The sequence below is a fragment of the Ascaphus truei genome, chromosome 12, assembly GCF_040206685.1.
Source record: "Ascaphus truei isolate aAscTru1 chromosome 12, aAscTru1.hap1, whole genome shotgun sequence".
In the NCBI taxonomy this organism is placed as follows: Eukaryota; Metazoa; Chordata; class Amphibia; order Anura; family Ascaphidae; genus Ascaphus; species Ascaphus truei.
Window position 1 is genome coordinate 34,105,519 of NC_134494.1, and position 25,346 is coordinate 34,130,864.

The following is a 25,346-nucleotide window of genomic DNA, read 5'->3' on the forward strand; positions in this document are numbered from 1 at the left end:
TTCTTAGCAACAACAGAACATTTATGTTCTTGAAAGTTAAAGACAACTGGAAAAGTCTGCACCATTTATCTGCAATAAATTGTCTTTCAAGTGTGCACTTCCCACTGGTCCAACTATTTGAATGCTTTTTCCTGATTTTTGTTTTACCTACTTCACCACTCCGGGTGCCTCTAAAAATCCTTATAAAAATATAAATTGTATTTAAAATTGACAGCTTGTTAAAGAATTGCAGGAGATCCAATGTGAAGAGGAAAAAACGGAGCACAGCGGCAAGCAGGAACAGGTAACAAGGAGGGCTACAATATTGGAACTTGGTTTAAAAGCAATTTAATGAAAAAGACAGCATGGCATACAGGAGGTAGAGCACTCTAACGTGTTTCACGCCTAGTTTGGCGCTTCCGAAGCAGGCCTCTGATATGAATCCTATGTATAGAAAAATAAATTATGGTTTTATGTGGGGGAACACTGGGTGGGTTGTGTATTGGTGTTTATAACATATTGTAATGTTTATTGGGTGCAAAAGGGGTGAGTGAAGGGCCGGGTTCCCCCTTCACTCAACCCCTCTGCCCCCAATAAAGCTGCTTTTGTCCATTAACCCCTTCATTGCCTTAGCGGTTAGCCGCTAAGGTAATAAAGTTGACTGTAAATGCATTTTTATTTCATGAGATTGATGCTGGGGTTCTCCGGTGCTGATATTAATAGATATCAGCTCCGGGGACTCCCAGCATCAATCCAATGCAGGAAAAAAACATTTGTTTTTAAAGTCCCGTCTTACTGCTTATCGACAGCTTCTCACCACCCTCTTGCCAACTTTTCCTGGCGAGGCTACTTTGAGAGGAAATCTCAATTCTAGAGTCAAGATTAGCCTCGATAAGCTAATTGGGGCTTCTAGAATACAACAAGTTTGAAAAGCTGGCGATAAGTGGTGATAAGTGGCATCGCCGCAAGTTTGGGTAATTTTTTTTCTCTGCAAAAAAAATTGCCGAAAAGCTCTTTTATCGCCAACTTATCGGGGCTTACTGAATAGCAGGAGGCTTTTTGGGGGATAAACTGGCGATAAGTGATTTATCGCTGCTTACTGCATAGGCCCCTATATTTGCACGAGCTTTCTCCTTTAACATGAGACATTCTGTACCTGTTGATCATTCCTTGTCAATTTTATCAACGGTCCTAGTGCAAAGCTCAACTGGAGATTCTTCTTATAAGCGGCGGTTCCTTTCAATGGAATAATATTTAAGTTCCAGTGATGTCAACCTCCTAAAGCCAAAATCAGCAAGAGTTGAACGTTTTGGGCCAAAAAAAAAGGACATTTTTTTGAAAAAGAATCTAACTTCTGTCAGTGAGACTCAATTACATTACAAGCTAATTTGAGACTTCTTTAGCAAAGAAACACCCATACAGCCAAGAGTGAGTAAGGTTCTGAGTCTGCCCTCTAGTCTACATAAAAGGAAGTCATCAATGACGTGGTTCATACAGTAGTTTGGACTTCACTAGAACAGCACAGAGGAGACCACACTTATAATCGAATTTCTTCATAATCAAATAAAAAAGATACACTTTTGTCATACTTTTTCGCAGTTGACCTATCTCTAATGGGGAGCTTACTGTAGTACCCAAGTGAAATAATGATGGCCTATGTTGGCTGCGAGGGATGTTGACTCTGTTCAGATTACCCAACAGAGATCTGGGGAATGGTCAAAGGACCAACAAGCAGATCTAAAAGTGCTTCTTTGTTTGGGTCAAAAATGAGGGCAAGGTCATTTCTTGAAGCCCATTTAGTAAACTGTTCTCCATTCCTCTAAAGCTTTCTTGTAGCCTGAATCTTGATGGTGTCTTTCAAAGTCGCACATGTGAAATCTGGGTGTTCATGGGCAGGCAAGACTTGTGTGGTGCAATAGCTGCTTGGGGATTCATACACATGGGCTACCTTTAGTCTCCCAACTTAAACCATGTCACAGAATTCCATTGCAGTTCTCTTGAGAGCATTAGCGATGGTGCTGCTGATATACGTCACTCGGTCATGCTGTGAGTGAGATGTGTACAGCAGCTGAGAACCGTGACGCTGATGATGCTGTAAAATCGAACTTCCTCACACTGTGTGTGGGCTTCATGTTATAGATAATGGCTACAATATTCTATATGCTTTGTGGAGGATCAATCAATTCCCCTGGCAAGGCCAGGCTATAATATGGAGGGTGACAGCAATACTGATTTATTGCTCCACAGTGAAACTCAATGTAGGTCTTTGAGTGAGGCTTATATCAACCAGTGAGACACTAAAAATCAACAAAAGATCTCTGTAGGTCCTCATAGATTTTGTTTGTACATAACCATATAGCTATGGACAGTAAATATAAAAAACATATGAGGTCTTTAAGGTTCTGGGATACCAATATATAAGAATAGTTTACTTGTTGTTCCATGAAAAGATAGCCCTGCCTGACAAAGATTTAAGTTTTCTCCAAGATCAAATCAACTTTTCACTGACAAACAACCAAGGGAACACAAATCAAATATGACCTTTCTCGGTAAGAAAAAAATGCCTCATTAGTTGGAATCATTTGTTTTAAGAGGTTATTGTGCTATTAGAGTCAAATGAGCTCATTTGGGTCCCAAGAAACTGTTTCTGCACTGCACCTGCTATTCACCATATATGAATGATCTGAATAATTCCATACCAATGTATTGTTCCTTTTCAACATGAATGACACAGAAACATTTCTTGCTAAACATGTTGAAATATTTAGAACTTTGTATGTCTAGTAACAAATCATACTGTGCCTTTCAGTATTTATTAATGATTCATAAAAAAAGAAAACTATCTTGCCATTATGAATGGCTACCAATAAGATATGAAGGTTAATGATCAGCGTGGTAGGGAGCAGAGATGTGCAACATTTTCACAAAGTTCATGAACCAGGTGATATTTGGCTATTTTATTTTGTGAAAAATTGGCAAGCTTAGCAAATAAAATGCACCAAGCATTACAAGGCATTGTGCAAGGTCCCATGGCTCTTTACATACGCTTTATGTTCCGCCATTGTTGCTAAATGATGCTGACAAGTGGCAACATTCTGTGGACACAGGAATAGTAAACAGTCGGCACTTTTGCAAAAATGTTGCGAAAACACAAACATGTGGACAAAAAACCCACCAAAGGTTTCGTGAAGCTATTTGCATATCTCTTTTAGGGAGGTAATTTGCATACCTAACAAGTCGAAATAGAAACCATCTACTGAAAATAGAAACTAAATCATTCTTGTCTGCAGACCCAAGCAAAGACTTTATTGATTGATCATCGCTGTAACATTAAGGCCCCTGTCTATTAGGTGGTGCTATTCCTAAAGACATCTCTTACAACCTATTCACTTCATTGGGCCATACAGCATTTTATGGAACAGCAGCACTTAGTAAATATGGTAACTCATTTTTTTTTTTTTTAAACTAAATCAAGTAACTTAACCCCTTTGCTTCCAAGCATGAACCTTGTCAGTAATCATGTTAACTTTAAAAATGTTATAATGTCATATTCTCTAGAACTTGTTAAGTCCTACGCTGTAATATATTCATTTTTATATCATTGTAAATGCTGGCCTAATTAATGTTATTTCTGAAGTTCTGAAGGGCTAATGCAATGAGAAAAACAATATGTTGCAGTTAAATGTGCAGTTAATTTAGCTTGTTGTTCCATAAATGAATAACTGAATATACTGTACGCTTAATTGGTTAGCAAATTGAGGCCCAACAGCAAGTATAACGAAATATAGAAGTAATCATTCGTTTTAGAGGACTCCTAGTGCTACAATTATTGTAACCAATGAACTAGAGCCAAACGGATATAAAAGACCAGTGATCAGGTGAGCAGTTATAAAGTAAATACAAGGGCAGACTTTTTTGGGGGTGTACAAACTGTTTTTATCTATATTTCTCCATCTACTAAAATATTTTACAATAAACTATGTGGCTAGTATAAGAAAGGACAAGCCAAGTCAATATTACAGTTTTTCTTTTAGCTGGGCTAAGAATAACTGTATACAGTAAGTATTTACATAAATCAATCATGGAATAGGGTTGAGAACAACAAAAACGAATTGCATTAAGTGTATTTTAAGTGTAAATGCCTCGTTCAGACATTGCAATGGAACATGAGGCTTCAGTATAACTAATAATTACATAGTTTGATTTACAAATCACTGCATCAGCTGATTCCTGCCTCAAATGTATTCCTGAAGTCGAACAACCTTATCACTTGACAAAATTGACATCAACTTATCTATGCAATTAAATACTGTAATTGTATTGGATTCTCCACAAGTAAAATAATTTGTTGAAACACGTTTGCTTGGTTTGTATTCTGCATTCTCATTAGATAACAAGATAGGGTGCATAGAAACATCCTTTTCTGATAGGCTTAGGAAAACATATGCATGCCAATTCTTATTCAGGCAGTTAATATGGTTATTAAGTGCGTCTCCAGGCGTTCCATTTTGATCGTCCAATCAAAAGGACAGGCAGCACACAGAGGAATTAAAGAAAGCTTTGTGTATGTAGAATGATCAGGTTGCACCCGCAAACCTGTCCATCCTTAACATTTATTGTACAAAATCCAAACTTCGCAAAAGTTGAAATTCATTCCAAGGATCAAGACGAAATTTGGAAAAACATTTTTTTTCCCCATTTGATGGTAACTAAACTGGGCAAACGTGTATGTTTGCAAATGAAAATATTGCAAAAGCTATACACTAACGTTCAAATAAAAAAATTAAAAAAGCTGCTGGCTTTGCATTTTCAAGACTGTAGGGTTTACCATCACGTTTTAAGTTATGGTGGGTGAAAAAGGCAGCAAGAAACCTCCACCGTATTGCATATAGCAAATAAAAAGATCACTTGTGGGCACATCCACATGTCTTAGTCAAACCCTACAGCCTTGAAAATTGCAAAGCCAGCAGTACAACCAACTTCACCCTGATGAGACACATTAAAGGTTGAAACACGTCTGTGAATGGTTTTTCTGGCTTTGCATCTGATTCCCATGCTGTGCTTTAAAGCTGTGTTAACAGCAAGCATTAGCTTAAATGGGCTCCATGTAACAATGTTTTTTTCAGGCAAAAGGTGACACGGTGTGCTCATTTGCATGTCATTTCCCAGAATCCCTTGCTGCAGTGGAAACACTGTATGCTGGGTTATAATGGTGAAAGGCAGGGTTGCTGACCTGCCTAAGACATGTGAATGTGCTCACAAGTGATCTTTTTATTTGATATACATACATACATACATACATACGAACGTATAAGATAGCACACCAAAAAGTTATACTAAAAAGTGTCTTTTATTGAGTCATTGTTTCAGCTACCCTCTGGAAACTCTCTTGAGAAAGGCTCCAGAGGATAGCTACAGTTTGTCAATAAAATACGTTTTTTGAATAATTTTTTGTGCAACGATCTTTGTCTTTTTATATACTGTACTTATGTGGTTCCTCGATAGAAGCACTTATTCAAGCACTTCGGTTTTACCTGATTGGTGCATGCCCCAAATCTCTCTCTAGCTCTCTCACCCTCCCTCCCTCACACACTCACACACCACCAACAAAGTGACAGTAAGGGGTGCTTTGTAAACCACTACACAAGGGTACTGTAACAGATAATTTCCAGCGGACAGGCACCCACTAAAAAGAACAGTACAGTAAATCTTCTTTTTGGTGAGTGCCTTTTCACACACACAGGTCGTCCTCGGTATCCGATGGTCCGCTCTCCATCGAACGCCTTATCGGACGCCGCATAATGCAGTCCGCTGGACGCATCATCCGATGTCAGAACCGCTTATCCGACGCTCACTGCCGCGGATTAACATGGACCCACAATCCAACGCTCCGATATCCGACGGCGGTTTGCGGGATACATTACTTCGGATAAGCGAGGACTGGCTGTATAAATGTTTTTAAGAAAAATGTTGTTATAAGAACTTAACATATGTAAAGGCAAATTTGATCTTTTAGCTGCTGATATGCCCTTCAATGTTTTGCTTTGCCATTAACTGTCTTTGAAATTAAACTGGATTAGCTATTTTATTCTCCAATCATAAATCCTTTCACTACTTACTAGTGAGATTTCTTGAATCTTGTTTCTTTACAAGTGTTAACTCTGTCGGTGAGAACGTAACATTTCAGACATTTTTCACTGCAGTTCCCCTCTTCTATTTAATTTCTAGAATTACCTAATCTTCTTTTATTTATTGGAAAAGAGATAAAAAAAAATGCAGAGGAAAGATTTAGTGAGCGGAATTTTTTTTAAACCGTCAGTTTTAAGAAACAATAGGTTGCAGTGATAAATCCACAGACATATCTCAGCATGTTGAGCTCTGGTACGTATCTCATCAACTTTACAGCCAGAATGAAACATAGAGAAAAATCTCTAAATATATTCTCTTTCACGGCCCTCAGCACAGGATGCTTTGGTTGTTGTTTTTTTTTTTTTTTTATCTTTCTGATAGTGCTTCTGTATTATGACTGGAATTGTAATGAGGGTGGTTTAGATAAATACATCTGATAAAGTATATTCTTAAACTTCAAAAGAAAAACCATTCTAAATTCTACTGGGGATATATCATTTGAAGATTGCTTGAAACTATACTCACAGTATATCACATTTGCAGCTAATTGAATATCGAAGCACCAGTTCATCTTAGGAGGAGATATATCGTGCCCCTAAATAATAGCAGGTGATACAGTAATGGGTGAGACTTGGGTTATCCTACAGTGTTTAACCAGAGGGGATTTTTAAAGATAATAACCAGGCAAAAAGTAATGGAGTAAGAATATTCTGCAATGTTAGTTTTGTGCAGTGCTCACTATTTCTGTTCTCTGAGCCAGAGTAAGAATAAATAAAAGTGTTCATCTCGAAGTATTTGTTTCTCTACTTGGGGCCGAAAGAGTTCACAGCCGGAGGCTGTAGGAACCAGGAGCTGAGATGGGCGAATTAGTCAAAATCCAATCCGCGGATTTTTCGCCCAAGTCCGATCCGCGCACGGATATCCGAAGGTGGATTGGGCACTAGCAAATTCAGGTGGTTTTTCTGAATCCACCATTGGTTTCTCTCCACCCAGATTTAAAAAAATATAGTAAATCCGACAGCAAATTTTGCCAAATTCAAATCCGTGGCCTTGGGCAGTGGCTAGACATGTGGTGTATGAGCATCTGTGCCTCTACCCAGTCCTTTCACCTCGGGATGTCATTTGTGTCAATGTGATTGTTGACGATGTCATGCAGGTGGGGCTGCCATTGGTGCTGCTGGTGCTAGTAGTGCTAGTATTGCTGGTGGTGCTGGTGGTGACGGTGCTGCATGTGGCGGTTATGGTGGTGCTGGTGGTGAGGGTGCTGTATGTGGTGGTGATGGTGGTGATGATGGTGGTACTGCTGGTGCTGGTAGTGCTGCTTGTGGTGCTTCTGGTAGTGCTAGTGGTGCTGGTGCTGGGTCATCATCACAACATGAATCATGACTGGTCAATAGTACTAGTGATGATGACGTTGTGTAACAGAGGGCGATGAAGAGGACATCAATGTACGTGCTGTTGATGTTGATGATGTTAGGTTATGTTTATTAAATAATTAATATGTAGGCATGTTACTGCTTGCAGTTTTCCATTTACTTGATCTTGATGTTGATGCATTTTCACAATCTTTTACAATGATCACAGTATCATTAATTGCATCTGAAGTAATATCACATTCATCACCCCAACCACCTCCAGTGCCACCACTTAAATCGTAGTCTTTCACAACATTAGTAACACCCTCATCAGAACCCTCCTCATTCTCAACAAGTGATATACTGTATGAATGGATGAATAACCACCCCCTGCTCCTCAGAGTCATCAAGTCCCTGTGACTCTCCCTCTTCTTCATCTGGCTGTATTAACAGCTCTTCAGAGTCTTGTACTATCAATGAAAGAGCTTGTTCAGCATTAATGAATCTTTTTGAACGTGACAAGTTATGATGTGCCTTGGGCAGATTACTTAGTGGGCTTCGCAGCAGTAACAGCAGCTTGCACTCGTGGCACTGGTACTGGTGTTTCCCTAGAACTGACTGTTTCATTGACATTGTCAATCTGCTTCTCCACTTTATCAATTTTAGTTTCAATAGTACTAATACTTGTCCTAGGTTGTGTTACCTTTGAGCAGAACAACATTAGAATTTCCGTACCTGAAATGCTTTACAGAGCTATCTAAATCCATCATAGATTCCTTCCTTCCGTGGTTTTTCCAAAGCTCGGTACACAATCATTTCATCTATGAAGAACTCTAATTTTGATCCAATAAAAGGCATCACAAACTACATTGAACCTTCAGGACCAACATGACTACTAGACCTTTGGGCTATCATGCAATTAGCAATGCATTGCCTGCACATTTGCAACCAACGTGTTGAGGATGGCTGATCGGTTGAAGAGGTGGATTCCGGGGAGTATATAAAAGGCTTTTGCTTTCATCTTCTAAAGGTTATCCTAAGTATCACCAAAAATACCTCTTCAAATAAAGTGTTTGACCAGAGGGGATTTTTAAAGCTAATAACCAGACAAAAAAAAGTAACGGAGCAAGGAAAATGGATTATAGAAAAGTAGATAGTGCTAAAGATGTTTTAAAACTGCTAAAGAAAATAAAAATGACCATCTTCAGAATGGGAGAACACATTTATAGAAAAGAGAATTGAAAAATAACTAAAATACCCAAGGGTTCAAGTGATTCTGTAATGATGTCAGAGCAATTTATCCCTCTGAAGTAAGCATATCGCAAAAAGAATTATAGGGTGAGAGCCTCAAAAACGGTGTTTGCGCAGTGAAATTGATGATAAGAAAAGCTTTTTGAACATGAATCGATATGTAATGTTACTTTTATTCTGATTGCTTTTTACCAACTTGCTTATCACTCTGTGATTTGATAAATGTTTAATCAGATTTGCTTCATGCAATGTCCATAATCTTCTTTTTTTTTTGTTACCTTTTCTCTGTGTCAGAAAACTGTAAAACATACTGTATCTGGCTAAAAATCTGTATCATGTGACAAGCTTGGAAACTAGTACCTTTTATTTGGCGGAGGATCTATCAAACTCTTTGTACAGCAAGAATATATATATATATATATATATATATATATATATATATATAGTATTTATACCCAGATCCACGAAGCTCCGTTATTATCTTAACGACGATGTACAGTAACTTTAGTTAGTGAATTGTTAAGTGCTAACGGGAATCTTCAAAGCTCAATAATGCCGTGTTGTGTTCTTGGCTGGAGAGTGCATTATGTTAATTATAATGGTAGTTGGTGCTAATGGCTTGTAAAAGAAAATTTCCCCCTAACAATACATATCCACAGGGATTTAACGAGATGTTATGTAGGTCTTTCCGAACTGAGCTAGCTCCCATTCCAGAACCCGGAAAAGGTATTTTACAATGTCTGGATGAGTGTATAGAATGATTTTCCAGTTACTCTGCTACTACCACAGTTAGGTATGATTTCACTAACTCAGAGCACTGGGGATAATGACAGAACTCAGAACAAATGGGGTTTAATTAAGGGCAGATACAAGTAACCCTGGGTAAAAAGGATTTCAATCACGGTAACAAACTGAACTGGGAAACGGGAATAAGACTGGGGCATGGAACATAGACATGGGCCGGCGAGAAAACAAAGTTTGAAACACCTGTATTCTGACTCCTGTGTCAACATTTCCTCGGTTCCACCCTTTTGCCATGGAAATACCTCTTCTCTCTGAATAGGGCTGCTCCTCCTTCCCTTGCCATTTGCTGCAGTCCTACTGCTATTTCCCCTGTGACCTTTGTCATGTCCTCTCTCATTCACAGTTGCCTCCCTGCAGCTCAGATCTCCCCCTGTTCTCCTGGTAAAACTTTTGTTATTTACCTATCCCTATTACTACTACTTCCCATTCCCTTAGTGTGTATTCCCTCTGTACCTTTTCCCCTTTTTATTAATGTGTGCCCAAATAAACAAGTCACAAAATAAGACGTCTCCCCTTGTATGGAGTAGGGGTTGCATTAAGCTGCCTGCCTCTACTCACTAGCCACAGTGTGCATGAGTCAGAATAATGAGGAATGAGCAACTTCCTGGAGTTTAAGTAGTGGGCAGAAGAGGAAGTGGGAAAGTTCTAGGCTGCAATGACTCTGAGAGTTGTAGTTTCTTTTGGGCTACACCCAGTGGACAACTGCAACATTGCAGCCAGAATAAATCCAAGAGGGCAGGTTTTCCAGAACACTGCAAATCCTGGCAATCGCCAATGCACAGGTCTTGCACTAACACATCATGTTCCCTTTCTTGTCTTCTGTCTTTTAACTTTAAGTAAACACCTATTCACAGTCTGGATGGGAGTAACACCACCTTTGGGTAAGACTGGCTTGCTGCCATGTTATTTGAAGCTGATTTTGCATATAATTAGCTTGGTTTATTTACTGATTTTGATAACAAGATTTTTATGAGCCCTGAGGTAATGAAGCTCTGTGAATCTGGGTCGTAGAGAGTTTGAAGCATTTCCTCCTGTGCACATTTGGTTGCTTTACTGTATGCCACAAAAAGTTTGGCCTTGCCACTGTGACAAATTGACTTAAACATTTCATATTTCTCACCAAAAAGCCTGGTTTTCTCCCTCCAACAACTATCAATATTCTGATGGATGAAAATGCCCAGAATTTTAATCACATTCCACAGCCATACAGAGATGTTTCTATAATGATTATAATTATATTTAAGTATTTATTAATGGAAAAAAATTTTTTTAACACACTCACAATGTAACTAAATGAATGATCTCTTTAGACTTTGGGACCAACCTATCAAACTAAAAAACAAAAGTGCATTTTCTCCTGTAAAATTGAAGTGGAAGATGATCATTATGGACACAGTTATAATAAATGAATGCTACCCCAAAAACAATCCATTTTACCACCAAAAAATCCATATACACTCTTTTTTTCTTAGAACAGTTTAAGCATTTTTGCTCATAAGTGCAGCAATGTAACTTCTACAGTGCAGATAAATGTATTTCGAATAGAAAAGTAGTTATTTTATCACGAGTAATGGGCTTTGAAAATGGCATGGGAATCAAAATCAATGTAATCTAGTTCACTTTCTGAAAGGCACTTACATGTTTCTCAATAGTATGACTGCACGATGCATGAGAAGAGAAATCTGACAAGTACAAGGAAATGCATATACAGTATTACAGAGTCTTTAACAATAGATTTTACAGTGAAACGTTTTGGGACTTAAACACTTAGGTTACAGTGTTAGTCTGGGTTACCATGCACCCACAGGGCCATAATAGGCAAAGTGCATTAAAATAGGGCTTGCACTGACACATACCATACAAACACAAGTTCGGGCATGCATTTGCAGGGGCATACATACTGGGGCACAGTCACAACTGGAAGGATTCAAGCTGGGGCAAGCGATAGGAAATCCAGATTTCCATGCAGCCCAACTCCGCACGTCAAGTGCTCCAATCAGGCACCTGTAAGAACACAGCTGGAGCAGAGGTTCACGGAGACTGAAGTGGCGAGGAAGTTTTCCCTCCAGCTCCCATGAAGGGAAAGCACTCACACTCACATTTTTCCCTCTAGGCATTAAAAGGGTTATAGTGTGTTATGTAAGTTATTGTTGTCCCATTGTTCCATTAGAACGAACTAAATATTCTGTTTGCTTTTCTGTTCTTTTCCTTTACAGAGCCAAAAGAGTGTCTCGTCTATCCCAAGCTCCCATTCCAGTGAGCTGACAATGAAAGAATATCAACACAGCAAGAGCTGTGACTCTCAAAATGTAAGCATTGCCCACCTACTATGTGAAAATAAAACATATTGGCCCATCTTTACTAAGCAATGCTATTCCATGAGAAACCTTATGACCCTTTCACTTGAATAGGCTCTAAGGTTTCTCTCAGTGCCAGATGGTGTCTTATGGAATAACACTGCTTAGTAGATACAGGACATTGCGTGAAACAATCCTATCTGTTATTTTATCACTGAAGCATGCACATAATATAGCTTGGGTATCAAAAAAATCCAGCATTCTTTATCAGTTTTGAAATATGGTGTCCTCAGTAGGGATTGAAGCGTATGCTACTGTGGAATTTAATAACAGTTTTAGCATACAAAAAACTATATTAGCACGCTGAGATGCATACATATCTCTGTTAGCTCATAATAATTGCTTAACTTTGATCCTGATACTGAGTGAGATTTGGACGGCAGGACAAAACATTTATTCTATGTTATTCAGCTGTCCAACCTTTTGTAGACTTCAGCCCTAATGATGATACAAAGAAAGCCTTCTGTTTATAGATCGCACAGTATGAGCTGTGACATCTGATGGCTGCCAATGTTCAGCCACTTTACATTACTTCCAAGTCAGTGTGTAACTTCTGGGACTTCAGACCCTCCAAAATAAGACACTGGAAAATATATACCGTTTAGTTTCTCTGTTGGTGCCGGATTGAAGATCTACAAAGCAAGAAAGAATACCTCATTTAGACGTTTAAATATATAGGGCCTAATTCACCAAATGGGGTTATTCCATAAGAATAGCAAAATAACTCATAAAAAGGGTTACCAGACGTCCGGTTTTACCCGGAAATTTACTTTTTTTTTTTTTTACAGACCTGTGAGCATCTGGATGAATTCCTGAGGTGTGTGTGTGTGTGTGAGTGTGTGTGTGAGTGTGTGTACTGTCTTTATGTCGGTATGTGCAGGGGTCCATGGCCCAGATATATCAAGCAGTGGTAAGGAAAGCTGGAGATGTTATCTACAGAAATTAAGATATTTTTCTGTCAACTTGCATCCAAGTTGAGAGAAAAAAAGTCCTAATTTCTGGAGATAAAATCTCTAGTTTTGCTTACCATTGCTTGATGTATCTGGAACTATGTGTATATGTATTAGGTCCGTGTTTCTGTCTGTGCATGGGATCCGTATGTCTGTGCTCTTGTCTTTATTTTGGGTGGTCACCAAATGGTGGTAAGGGATAGAGTACTGCTATTTCATGATTTTGTGCACTCTTTTTGGTTGGGGCTGAAATATGGTAACCGTACTCATAAAAATTGGTATTTATATTTGTGAACACAGTTGATAATTCTTGTGAAACGTACAGTATACTGGCCGCGATTCATCAAGCTGTGATGCGAGATATCACATACTCTACGGCAAAAACTGCCACTGACCTGAATTGATTGAGCCTGATGCCCACACAGTGCAGCTTGATGAATCCTAACCATTGTCCATTAAGGAATTTGTTATTGGCCCCTGGGGTCCTTGAGGGGTTTTGCATCAATGGAATCTCTTGGTCTAAAACTAGTGTACGATAGGCACAGCCTGCCTAAAAAAACTTGTGTTATACAGGGAAAGAAAGTGTATTCTGTTTAGACTCCGATGACCGGATGGGGACCATTACGGCTAACATGTTTTAAATAGACATACTGTAGGCTATCTTAAATATGAAACCAACATAGGATCGAACAGTCTGAGGTCTAACAGCAGATAAGAAATGGGCACGCTTGATGGACCAAGTCGTTATTTTCTGCAGTTTTCTGTATTTTAAAGCAGCAGTCCAAGCTGCCATTTTTTTACAAATGTTTAATTTGTATATTTACTTTTAATATGTGCATCAATACAATCAACACAATGATAATTAATTTGCTATGTTGCTGACCGATCCGTTCTTTTCTGATTAATCGGCGAAGATTCGGCTCGGGGGTTCACTAAATAGGGAGGGAGGGGACTCAGACACAGATGTGAGAAACTTTCCTACATGCATTCGCAGACTTTTTTTTTGTCACACATCCACCACCAGTTTGCTGGTTCTTCCAGTGAATTATGGCTCAGTCACAATTCCAAAGGGATTCACTAAGCATGTTCTGCTCACTAGCAAAACCCATATTTCAGTCTCTGAATGGGACTTATAGTGGCATGAATATTTTAAATTCTTGGCGAGTTTTGACCATACTGTGACTGAGCTCCGACAGATTTGTGCCCTTTTTGCAGCAAAAAGGGCCAATTTTACAAGGTTCAAAAACTCAATGTGAATATTTGCTGCATAAAATATGTGTTATACAATTTTGGGATTACAGCTCATTTTGTAACAATATTAGCACTTTGAAGCTCGGCAAAACGTCTCATAGGGAAGCAAAATTGTAATGAAAATGCTACTCTCTCTCCTCCAAAAGGCTAATTTTTCCCATCTGAAAAAGGGCCAATTTCACCTGGTTTGTGAACCTGGGTGAAAGTTTCACACAGCTCTCATTCAAACACCCTCTGGTAATGGAGGGAATTATCATGCACAACACATTTGAATGTTAGGATCAATTCCATAAAAGAAGAGAGGCACAGATAATGTGACATGATTATTGTGAAGCAGCAGAAAGGGCAAAGACGGGAAGTGGTTTGGAATCAGAGAACGTTGTACTGTAAGCAACAGGCGCGGCAAGGGAGATAAGGGTAGTAGAGAGGGCTCAGAAGTCAAACAGAATATACTTACTGCAGTCTACAAGGCTTAAAATAATATAAAACATGAATGTGAGCATGTAGGCTGTGATGACATTAGAAACCTCTAATAATAGAGTCAATATTTTGAAAGCAAGTCCAGATTCTGCCTGACCTTTTGTTCAAATCCATCAGGAGAACATGATATACTCAATGAAAGTCTGTGTGACCTTCTCAGACATTTCGAAATGCACAATTCTTCCATTTTCCGCCCTTCTTATGGGTTGTAAAGAACTGTAAAATGCCAGAGATAAATATGAAGATTGTTGTATGTGATTGATGTCTTAAGCTCATCCTTTTTTTTTTTTTTTTTTTGTCGCCAGTCGACCGTAAATTAATCCAATGTTCACCTCAATAAACTGACATTACATAAATCAGGAAAACATCACTGAGAATAACACATCGTTTATTAAATGTATGAGCATGTGTTAGAAAAAAACTTAGTATTTGGAATTGGTCTTCAATTTATGTATCTCAGACAAATAGTGATATAAATGTATCTAGCATTTCGAAACATACTGCTACTTCTTCAATTTGTCAGGTAGACCAGGGGTGCGCAAACTGGGGGGCGCAAGATTTTCCAGGGGGGTGGCGCGGCGGCTGTAGAGGCCCCACATTCTTCTCCAAGGCATTTTAATGCCGGAGGATTGCGTGAGGCATCTGTAACTTCCCTTAATTGTCTTCAGCGACGGCAACATGGCATCAAATGCCGCTGGGGGTCATGTGACCCCGCTGCTTCATTTGGCGCCGAAGACGAGGTAAGGAGTGGAGGAGAGCAGGCAGGAGGGTGCAGCCAGTGCCGTCAACGCATGGGCACGCTGGGCAGTTGCCCAGGGGCCCCACGAGAATAAGGGCCCCACGCTAATCTATGCACAGACCAGAATTTAACACTAATTTTCCGATCACCCGCCTCAACACTCAAATCTCCCGCTAACTCGGTAGAAGGAGAAAAATGACGATTTGTAGCTGAGAGTTGGCGTGTCTGCATTCGCGAGAGAAATGTGGCCGTTTTTATTGCTTGCAATGTTATGGAAGCAGAATATTGTAACGGATTCGCGGGAGACAATTAACGGTTTACATTTTTATTCCTGTGAGTGGTTGTGTAGGCCGGGCCCAGTGCACTGCTTTGCCTGGGGGCCTATAATGCTGGGTGCAGGGGGGATAGTTTGCGCCACCCTGAGGAGATAATCTGTAGTGTTTCTACATATTTATTTTCATACTTCATTGACTGAAATGGGGAGATACCTACAAGTTTATTAAGCCCTTTAAGGACTACGTTTACGGTTTGAAATCCCAGGGCCACCATTTAGTTATTTACAAAGTACTGTAAATACGCTGTAAGTACTGTAAATACTCTGTAAGTACTGTAAATACTCTGTAAGTACTGTAAATACTCTGTAAGTACTGTAAATTCAGCGAGCGCAATGAATTAGTTTTTTAGCTGCAATGTTCAGTATGTCTTTGCAGATTAAAATGTAGCTCGGAGTGAGGTCTCTGAAATATTAAACTTCAAAACTTACAGCTGATATTTAGAATTCATGTTTATTCCGTTTTTTGTTTATCCCCATAATTGATGTGGGGTAGCGGGTTCAAAGAGCTACAGTGTGTGGCAAGTATCACAAAAGGCTCTTCTGCCATGACATTGATTTCAGGAGGATCAATTGAAGTTGCATCCCCCATGGCAGTTCAATCCAATATCTCTGGAGATTAGCACTGATCATTTTCTAACACTTGATGCCAGTACAGTACACAATGCCGTAAAATACATTTTTCTGTTCCGCGTTAATGTGTAATATTGAAGTCCTAGTACATAATTCCCATGCACCAGGATCTTTGTGTACAGGTCTACCCATTACAACAACATCTATCATTAACTTTAATATTGGTCCAATAAACAGTATGACACCCTACAATAATCAGAACCCATAGCGCAATTGATACAGGGCAAAAATAGATGAAACACTCATTGCTCTTCACCTGTGCACACATCTCGGTAAATGATGAAGCTGTACAGAAACAATGTTTGGTACCTGAGGGAAATTAAGTCCTTCGCTTAACGTCGTAGACTGATATCTTGCACTTCACAGACTGGTGCCCTAACATGTATCATGTTCCTTCACCCACCATCGTTATTCTCTATCACAGGGGTGCTCAACTGTAGTCTTCAAGCCCCCACCCCACTCCCCCAACAGGTCAGGTTTTAAGGTTATCCCAGCTTCAGCACAGGCGGCTCAATCAGAGGCTCAGTCAAAGACTGAGCCCCTGATTGAGCCACCTGTGCTTAAGCAGGGACTTAGTGAGCCACCTGTGCTGAAGCAGGTATATCCTGAAAACCTTACCTGTGGGGGGGGGACTTGAGTTGAGCACCCCTGCACTAAGGCCGTGATTATACCGAAAAACGCGTGCGGCATCGTGAGGAGCGGCGCCAAAAGAACTAGCATAAATACAATTAAAGTGCTCATACCGATGGTGACGGTCGTGGTGCGCTGTACTGCAAAGCGGAACAGCTGGGGAAGAGACTTCCAAATTTGTTTACCTCTGGCGACGGCCGTGTCACGTGAGCGGTTCAGCCAATGAGGGCGGACCGCTCATGGCCACGCCTCTGTCACACATCCAACCACCTCTGCTCTGTCTCCCTGGTATAATCAAGATGCCGCTCGGCGGCAACGCAGGGTGACGTCCCAGGATAGCGCTGCCGCCCTGCAGCTCTTGGTATAATTAAGGCCTAACATAGTAAAGAGCAGAATTTTGAATGCAAAAATAAGACACTGGCTACAACATGTTTATTTTCTCTGGACTTGTGTCACTGTGTAAGAACTGTAGCAATGCCATACACGTGATACAAACATTGCACCGCACAGAATAACACTGAGACATCCAAGCACCAAGACTAGAGATATGCCAATGTACTCAAACGTGCTTTATAAGAAATGTTTCACAATTTCTCTGTTTGAGTGGGGTTTTTTTTTGCATTAAATCAAATTATGCAAAATGTTGCCAATTTTGACACTTTCACACATGAATTGTTTCCAAAAAAATATCAGTATGTAATGGGCCATATGACCTGCACATTGAATTTTAATGCTCTGGGGGGGATGGGGGGGACAGTGAACCCTGCCTGGTTCAAGAAGCTTTTCTTTTTCCAAGTGTCAGTTCAATCCAATATCTCTGGAGATTAGCACTGATCATTTTCTTACACTTGATGCCAGTACAGTACACAATGCCGTAAGATAAATTTTTCTGTTCCGCGTTAATGTGTAATATTGAAGTCCTAGTACATAATTCCCATGCACCAGGATCTTTGTGTACAGGTCTACCCATTACAACAACAACAGTGTACAAAAATGTTAACCTTTTAGGCTGTAAAAAATGTTGCATTCTATTCTTTTATAAGAGATGTGCACATTTTGGATGGTTGGCTTTGTACCGATGCAATAGTTGAGTAATTGCACAGTTGTTCACAAAGTCATACCAATTGGACAGGTCTAGTCAAGCTTTAGCTGACTTGCTATGAATATATGTGTAGGAATGGTCTAAGATGACCAACAGAGAAGAAATCCCATAAGGTTGCACTCAACTAAATTATAATTCTGAGTAAATAGAACTAATTTGCAAGCCATATGGGTTACCAGAAGGTTAAAACACAAAACAATTTTTTTTTTAATATTACATAAATTTACTCTTCTAATTGAAATCTATTTATAGTTTTAGCTTATATATAAAAGTTATCTTAAAATTCTCTAAAGAAAGCAGCGATGGAGCAGGTCAGCAAACCCTGGTGTGGGTGTATAAGTATAGGACAAATGTTTGTAATCAATATACTATCACGACGGTCCTATATGTTGGTATAAGTGCATAAATACAGAACTAATCAATATAAGTCTGTATATAGTGCAATAAACAGTGTGGAAATAGGCTTGAGTATGCCTAGCTAAATACACTTCATACACTAAGACTGGCTGATATATGCCCAAGACCGTCTCCGATGCGTCACTACACAGGTTGCATCTATATTCCCATAAAGTGTATACTCCTCAAAGATGGGACATAGTACTCCTTGAGTGTGCAACGTGTCTATAGTGCGCTAAATATCACCCGTTTTCGCGATGTAACCCGTCAGTTACTTGGGATGCCTCCCGCTCCGTCTTCAAGCTCCGAGACAGAAACTAGCTGACGTCATCGGTCTGCGCGTCGCCTGACACCCTGTGACGCGCAGACCGATGACGTCAGCCAGTTTCTGTCTCGGAGCTTGAAGACGGAGCGGGAGGCATCCCCAGTAACTGACGGGTTACATCGCGAAAACGGGTGATATTTAGCGCACTATAGACACGTTGCACACTCAAGGAGTACCATGTCCCATCTTTGAGGAGTATACACTTTATGGGAATATAGATGCAACCTGTGTAGTGACGCATCGGAGACGGTCTTGGGCATATATAAGCCAGTCTTAGTATATGAAGTGTATTTAGCTAGGCATACTCAAGCCTATTTCCACACTGTTTATTGCACTATATACAGACTTATATTGATTAGTTCTGTATTTATGCACTTATACCAACATATAGGACCGTCGTGATAGTATATTGATTACAAACATTTGTCCTATACTTATACACCCACACCAGGGTTTGCTGACCTGCTCCGTCGCTGCTTTCTTTAGAGAATTTTAAGATAACTTTTATATATAAGCTAAAACTATAAATAGATTTCAAATAGAAGAGTAAATTTATGTAATATTAAATAATTTTTTGTTTTGTGTTTTAACCTTCTGGTAACCCATATGGCTTGCAAATTAGTTCTATTTACTCAGAGTTATAATTTAGTTGAGTGCAACCTTATGGGATTTCTTCTCTGTTGGTCATCTTAGACCATTCCTACACATAATGTGACTATTTCCCATGCACCACTTTTTACCTATGTGATTTGAATATTAAGGTTGAGCAGTGGTTATACATTTCCTATTGCTACGAATATATCAAAGTGCGGGAGTGTATATATAGTTTGTAACATAAATAGAGGTCCATAATAGGGAGAGTAGTGATGTAGGAGGAGCAGGGAGAATGGTGGTTATAGCACAGATCATCAGGATGCAGAACACTATAATCTGTATACAGTAGGCAAGGACTAAGGTGCAATCAATTAGCTTGCTGCAGCAGGAAATATTGAAAGCTTAAATCACAATAACTAATTCCCCATGCGACAAGTAAGGCCTTTAGCTCTCCACCTCTCAGGCAGATCAATGCACCTGAAAAGGTCACAGCAGTAATAATAGAATTAGGTGAATTATGAGGATTTTTTTACAAAGTTGGGATTAGCGTTTGGGTGAGACACTTTCTGGAGTTACATTAAGCAAAAATCTCAACTGAATCTGAATGAAGTGATTGAGTATTTGCACACAGACATGATTCCATATCTCATGATTTAGCTGAGATTATGATATATGGGTCTCAGAACAAGAAAAGAAAACACAAAAATGGCTAAAATTAAAGAGGCAATCCAAGCAGCACTTAAATATATATATATATATATATATATATATATATATATATATTTTAATATATGCCGCCTTTGAACACCTTTCTCGAACATTAATTACCTAAGCTGCCGATCGATTAGTTCTTCCTTGATCGATCAGCAAAGATCCTGCTTCCCAGGGTTCACTAAATGGCCGCCTTTCTGTTTCAACCAATCCTTCAGTCGGTGTAACTTAACAGTTAAAATGTATCCTGATATTACTAAGGTAACAGCTCAAAGTGCTGACAACATTGGCAACAAATGATCACAAACAGGAAAGTGTTGCAAAAATCTTGCACAGCTGGGGAGGTGTGCTATTTTCGAGGTGTGCTAACACCAGCTATAGAAATCAAACGATGCTCAGTATATTAAAACTCACTAAAAATGGCACTACGAGTTGACTTTAAAAAAAATATATAAAAAATATATAGTAAGTTTTAACTAAGACTACAGAACTGATTTACTTAAAAAAAACACACATTTAGGATATTGCATAAATTTGTCATTTAAGACTGAAAGCAGTATTTTACATGTTCTCTATAATTGTTACACTGTAGTTGCCAAATATGTTAACAGTTACCTTTCAGCAACTTTGGCTCATCTTTTTATGCCTGATTGTTTGGTTCTTTGCTGTTGTCAAGGATTGTTCTATGACTGGGGTGGATCCCAGTGGCAGGAATAGCAGGGAGCGTGGTCGGGGTCACAAGCAGAGGTTGGATGAAGGCGGCAGATAGCGTGGTCGGGGTCACAAGCAGAGGTCAGAGGCAGGTGGCAGGTAGCGGGGTCAGGGTCCCAAGCAGAGGTTGGAGGCAGGCAGCAGGTAGCATGGTCAGGGTCACAAGCAGAGGTCGAAGGCAGATAGCATGGTCAGGGTCACAAGCAGAGGTCAGAAATGAGGAGACTGGAACAGGAGTATAGCAATAGCAACAGCCGTTAACACAAGAACCTAGCAGGAGCTGAGGAACCAGTGTAAACAGGCACTGACAGACAGGAAGGGGAACTTTATATAGGCAGGCTGAGAGTAGAGCACAGGTGCAGAGGTGTCAGGTTACAGGGTCTGGAATGTTCCTTGAGTGAGCTAGCAGAGCAGCAGCAGTCCCACTGGATAGGCATGGGTACTGCAGGGTAGAACATGACAGCTGTCCTTAGCCAAGCTGTTGTTCAGTACCAAAGTTACCTGTTTTTTGCTGCCTTACTGGTATTCATTCTTGGAGGAAGCGAGTAGGCATAGAGCACTGAACCCCATCATGTAAATGTTTCTTAGCAACAGAAGCATCTAAATTCATAATGACCTCATCAGTCACACCATTACAATATGAAAATTGGTTGTTGGGTTGAATTGACCACATATACATTACACCACTTGAAAACATATTCCACTAAACTCTGTATTTAACTATGCATTTATTTTACAATTGACAATTCCAAACCGCTTTGTCCTAAGTGTATTTACAGGCACATTGCCAACATTTAAGGAGGATACTCTCTTAGTATTATACAATGACCCACGGGAACAGAGAACACAGATGCCTAACAAATATTCTCAAGCATTTTCAGGGGATTGACACAAGTTTAAATCAAATCAAAGCCACTTAAGAATGAACCTTTATGCCATTAGATTTGTTCTGCATTCCTTGCAGGTAAAATAAGGTGTGATCTTTTATGCAAACACCATTCTTGGTGTTACTTCCCCCCCCCCCCCCCCATATGCTGACATTTCATTTATAGGAGATGTCTCTCATAGTCAAATTAAGGTTTGAGATTTAAACAGATAACAATGAATGAATGAGCTAGTATAACATATTGCCCATATTATTAGTAGATATTGCTCATTATGCTTTGCATTGCTGATAGAATTACAAATTAGACCTGACATGTAGAGAAAAAACCTTCCGGCTGCCAATCTGTTTTCAGTTGTTTCAATAGAGTGATCCTATCAGTCAAGTTCACCCGCTGCTCCCTGACAGCCCTTGTGCTCTCTTCTCCTCCCAGCACAAGACTGACTAAATGTGATACTCCAACTTGAAAGGCTCAGGAAGGGGCGGGCTCATGGACTGTACCAATCTTGCATAGGCTTACACAGGCCATGAGTCACCACCTTACTTCCTTCACTTACAAGTGGGGCATAAGGGGGGTGGGGGGGTCACTGGCCTATAGATTAAACTGTTTCTGCCCTGAACATACTAGGGGCTTACATAACAGATAGACTATGTGAGAAAGATAGGTATTATGGGACATACCCTGTTACATAACCTTGAAAAAACTTCAAGCACAAGGTAATAACCATGGATGGGTGGAACATTCCAAATCCGTTTCCTGGAATTCTGTGGATGATTATGACAAAATCCATCCCGACCACTAAAATCCGTCTGGCGACTCTTATTACATTTGAAAGGTCTCTCTCCTGCTCTCCCTCTCATGTTATCAATGTTCAGATTCTTAAAAGTCCTCCCGGAAACAGATCGTTTTCTGTCTCCGAAGAAGAAAAAACTTCAAAATGGCGGTTTGGCCTTTTTGGGAGTGATCTGCGGATTACTCGGTACAAAGGAACCGGCCGATCTAAGTCAGATTCCAATCCACAAATAAATAAATCGCCTGCCTCAAGTAATAACCATGATTGTCCATTGACGGCCGTTCAAATGATCGCCTTTCAATTGCCCCTGTCGCATGCACGTCAGTGAATCTTCTCCATAGACTTACAATGTATGAATTCATAAACTGAGAGAAAACAGCTAGCTCATTAAAACATACAATGTATACATCATATTAGGTATTGATGGGAATGATGGGAAAATTGCACAACAATACACAGTTCTGAGAAGTGCATGCTTTCTGCCTAGTTACATATGAAGATTATCAGAATAAAGACTTCCCATCTGTGTAGAAAGATAAGTTGTAATGTATGTCTTTATTTATATAGCACCATTAATGTACATAGCGCTTCACAGTAGTAATACAATTGACAATCATATAAATACCACATAATTCAAATAACATATCATGGGAATAAGTGCTTCAGACATAAAAGTAACATTTAGGAAAAGGAGTCCCTGCGCCGAAGAGCTTACAATCTAATTGGCAAGAGGAACTTACAAATACTGTAGGAGGGCATTCTGGTAAGTGCATCTGCAAGGGGCCAAGCTTTATGTATCAGGTGTATAGTGTTAGCCACAGAGCTACTCAAATGCTTCATTAAGCAGGTGTGTTTTAAGGTGGGTCTTAAAGGTTGATAGAGCTTAAATGTAGATTATATTAATACAGCAGATAATTATATACACTATGCTACCATGACCACCATAGTAATCTCATTGGCTCTCACTGTTTAGTATAGTTGAAGATATCCCTTTGTACTTGTGTGAGTGCCTCACCATATCTTTATATTACGTCTTAACTTTTTGTTGTTGTATCCTAATTGCTTTTTTAATGGTTTTATATGTATTTAAGCATTTTTTTCATGCTTCGTTATGTTATTTTTGCATATTTTTTATTTTTTTTTAAAAGCGGATGTTTTTACATAATTTCTTATTCACTTTAACTCCTGCTCTGTTTAGGGTGGAAAGATATGCAGATTACATCACACCAATTCGACAATGATAAACAAGCGTGCGGAATTAGAACCAAGTATTCAGGTACTATGCTTCTCTTTAAAGTAGTGGCTTCTCCTTAAACGAGCAATACTAGACAGCTAAAAAGCATTCCAATATAGAATTGAAGCAGGGGATACTTAACTCTGTAGTAGGTCCGGTCGCTGCTCCAGCTCAGCAAGCAAGACTTTCAGGTTTGAGGCTCCCGTGTCACATGGGCCAATAGGAAGCCGCACCGATGATGTAATTGCTTCCTATTGGCCCGCAGGGCTGGAAATATCTGAACAGCAGACACAAAGTGAACCCTGGTAGCCGAGCAGACTACTGGCACCTAGTTTGCAGATAAGTATCTACGGAATAGAAAAAAAGAACAAACAGCGCACAACTCTCATAGTGATGTGAAAAGGTGGTGACACAGAGTTCAATTCCTGGTGTTAGCTCCTTGCGACCTTGGGCCAGTCACTTTACCTCCCTGTGCCTCAGGCACCAAAAACATAGATTGTTAGTTCATCTGGTTAGGGACTTTGTTTGTAGAAATCATATGCACTGCATACAGTGTTCACTATTACATAACAGAAGTGCTTTGCGTCCCATTGGGAGGAATGTGCAATAAAGGTATTATTATATTTGATAAACCCAAATGAGAAAATTGTGAATTTGTCAACATTAGGGTTTTTATTGGGTTGATACATGATCAAGAATGTGTTCCTGTCATCTATTTTGCGCTTATTCTGAACTGTATATCCATTCCATGAATTGTAATCTGAGTGTGCGGATCATTATTAAATATGTCCTTTTAATCCCCCCCTTTTTTTTCCTTACCAGCAATTACATGGACCTCCCTGGATCAAACCTGAAGATAAAAAGTCAACAGATGAGCACAGGAGCAATGATGGAAATATGAATATTACGGGAGAAAAATCACTTTAAAATAAAGTCACAAAAAGTTTATAACTTTCAGTCGTCTTCAGTTTCTTTTTAGTCCGAAAAGCATGGAGATGTACTAAGTTTCTAGTGCATGTTATTTTCCCACTAAATTATGAATGTTTGTAAACTAGTCTTGAAAAAGTTCAAACAATAATAGATTTGTTAATAGGTTTTTAGCAATAATCAAATAGAATTGGATGTTTGAAGAAAAGCTTTGTAAGACAGTTGACATTTTGAAAAATGTTGTAGTAGATTGTTTTTTTGTTTTTTTTTGCATACTATAAATCTGTTTTATACACATTGGTATTAAGAGATTTTATTTCTGAGTACAGCTATAACTAAAACAGATGTTATTCAGACAGAAACTGTTTAAGTCTTTGTACATGATAGAAGAAGATTTTAAAGCAGTCTGAAGAAGAAGAATATGCTATTTTGGTCGCGGTCTGTACTGACAGGAAACAATGCTTGTTCGGATTGTCAATATCACCCACGAAAATACACATAGACACAGCCACACCACTTGTTAGTTAGATTTGTTTATTGATACTTAGCTTCAGGTAAACAGCTAACAGCAATCAGGATACCATATTTGGTCGACCAGGGACCCAACACATCTCTCCTCAGTTGTCTCGGGCACAAATACAGTAGTCGCTGTCAAGTTTGTAACGGGTGAGGTTCTACTGTCCTATTCCCAGGACAAAGCTTATGTGCCGTCCGCTACCGAAACTAACACATTCACTGGAACTTTAACTATTTGAGTACCAGTAAGTGTTTACTAAGAAC

General features: G+C 39.4%; 1 protein-coding gene across 7 annotated transcripts in view; it reads left to right on the top strand.

Annotated features, from left to right (window-relative positions):
* The window catches only part of LUZP2 (leucine zipper protein 2), a 304,222-nt gene extending 279,626 nt beyond the window's left edge, over nucleotides 1–24,596 (top strand). For all 7 annotated transcript variants that reach the window (XM_075567272.1, XM_075567271.1, XM_075567278.1 and 4 more), the window contains 3 exons: nucleotides 11,735–11,827; nucleotides 23,604–23,681; nucleotides 24,462–24,596. In XM_075567272.1, the coding sequence (XP_075423387.1) occupies nucleotides 11,735–11,827; nucleotides 23,604–23,681; nucleotides 24,462–24,566 (276 nt within the window). In that variant the 3' untranslated portion in view covers nucleotides 24,567–24,596. The remainder of the gene's footprint in view (nucleotides 1–11,734; nucleotides 11,828–23,603; nucleotides 23,682–24,461) is intronic.
* Nucleotides 24,597–25,346: the final 750 nt, after the last annotated feature.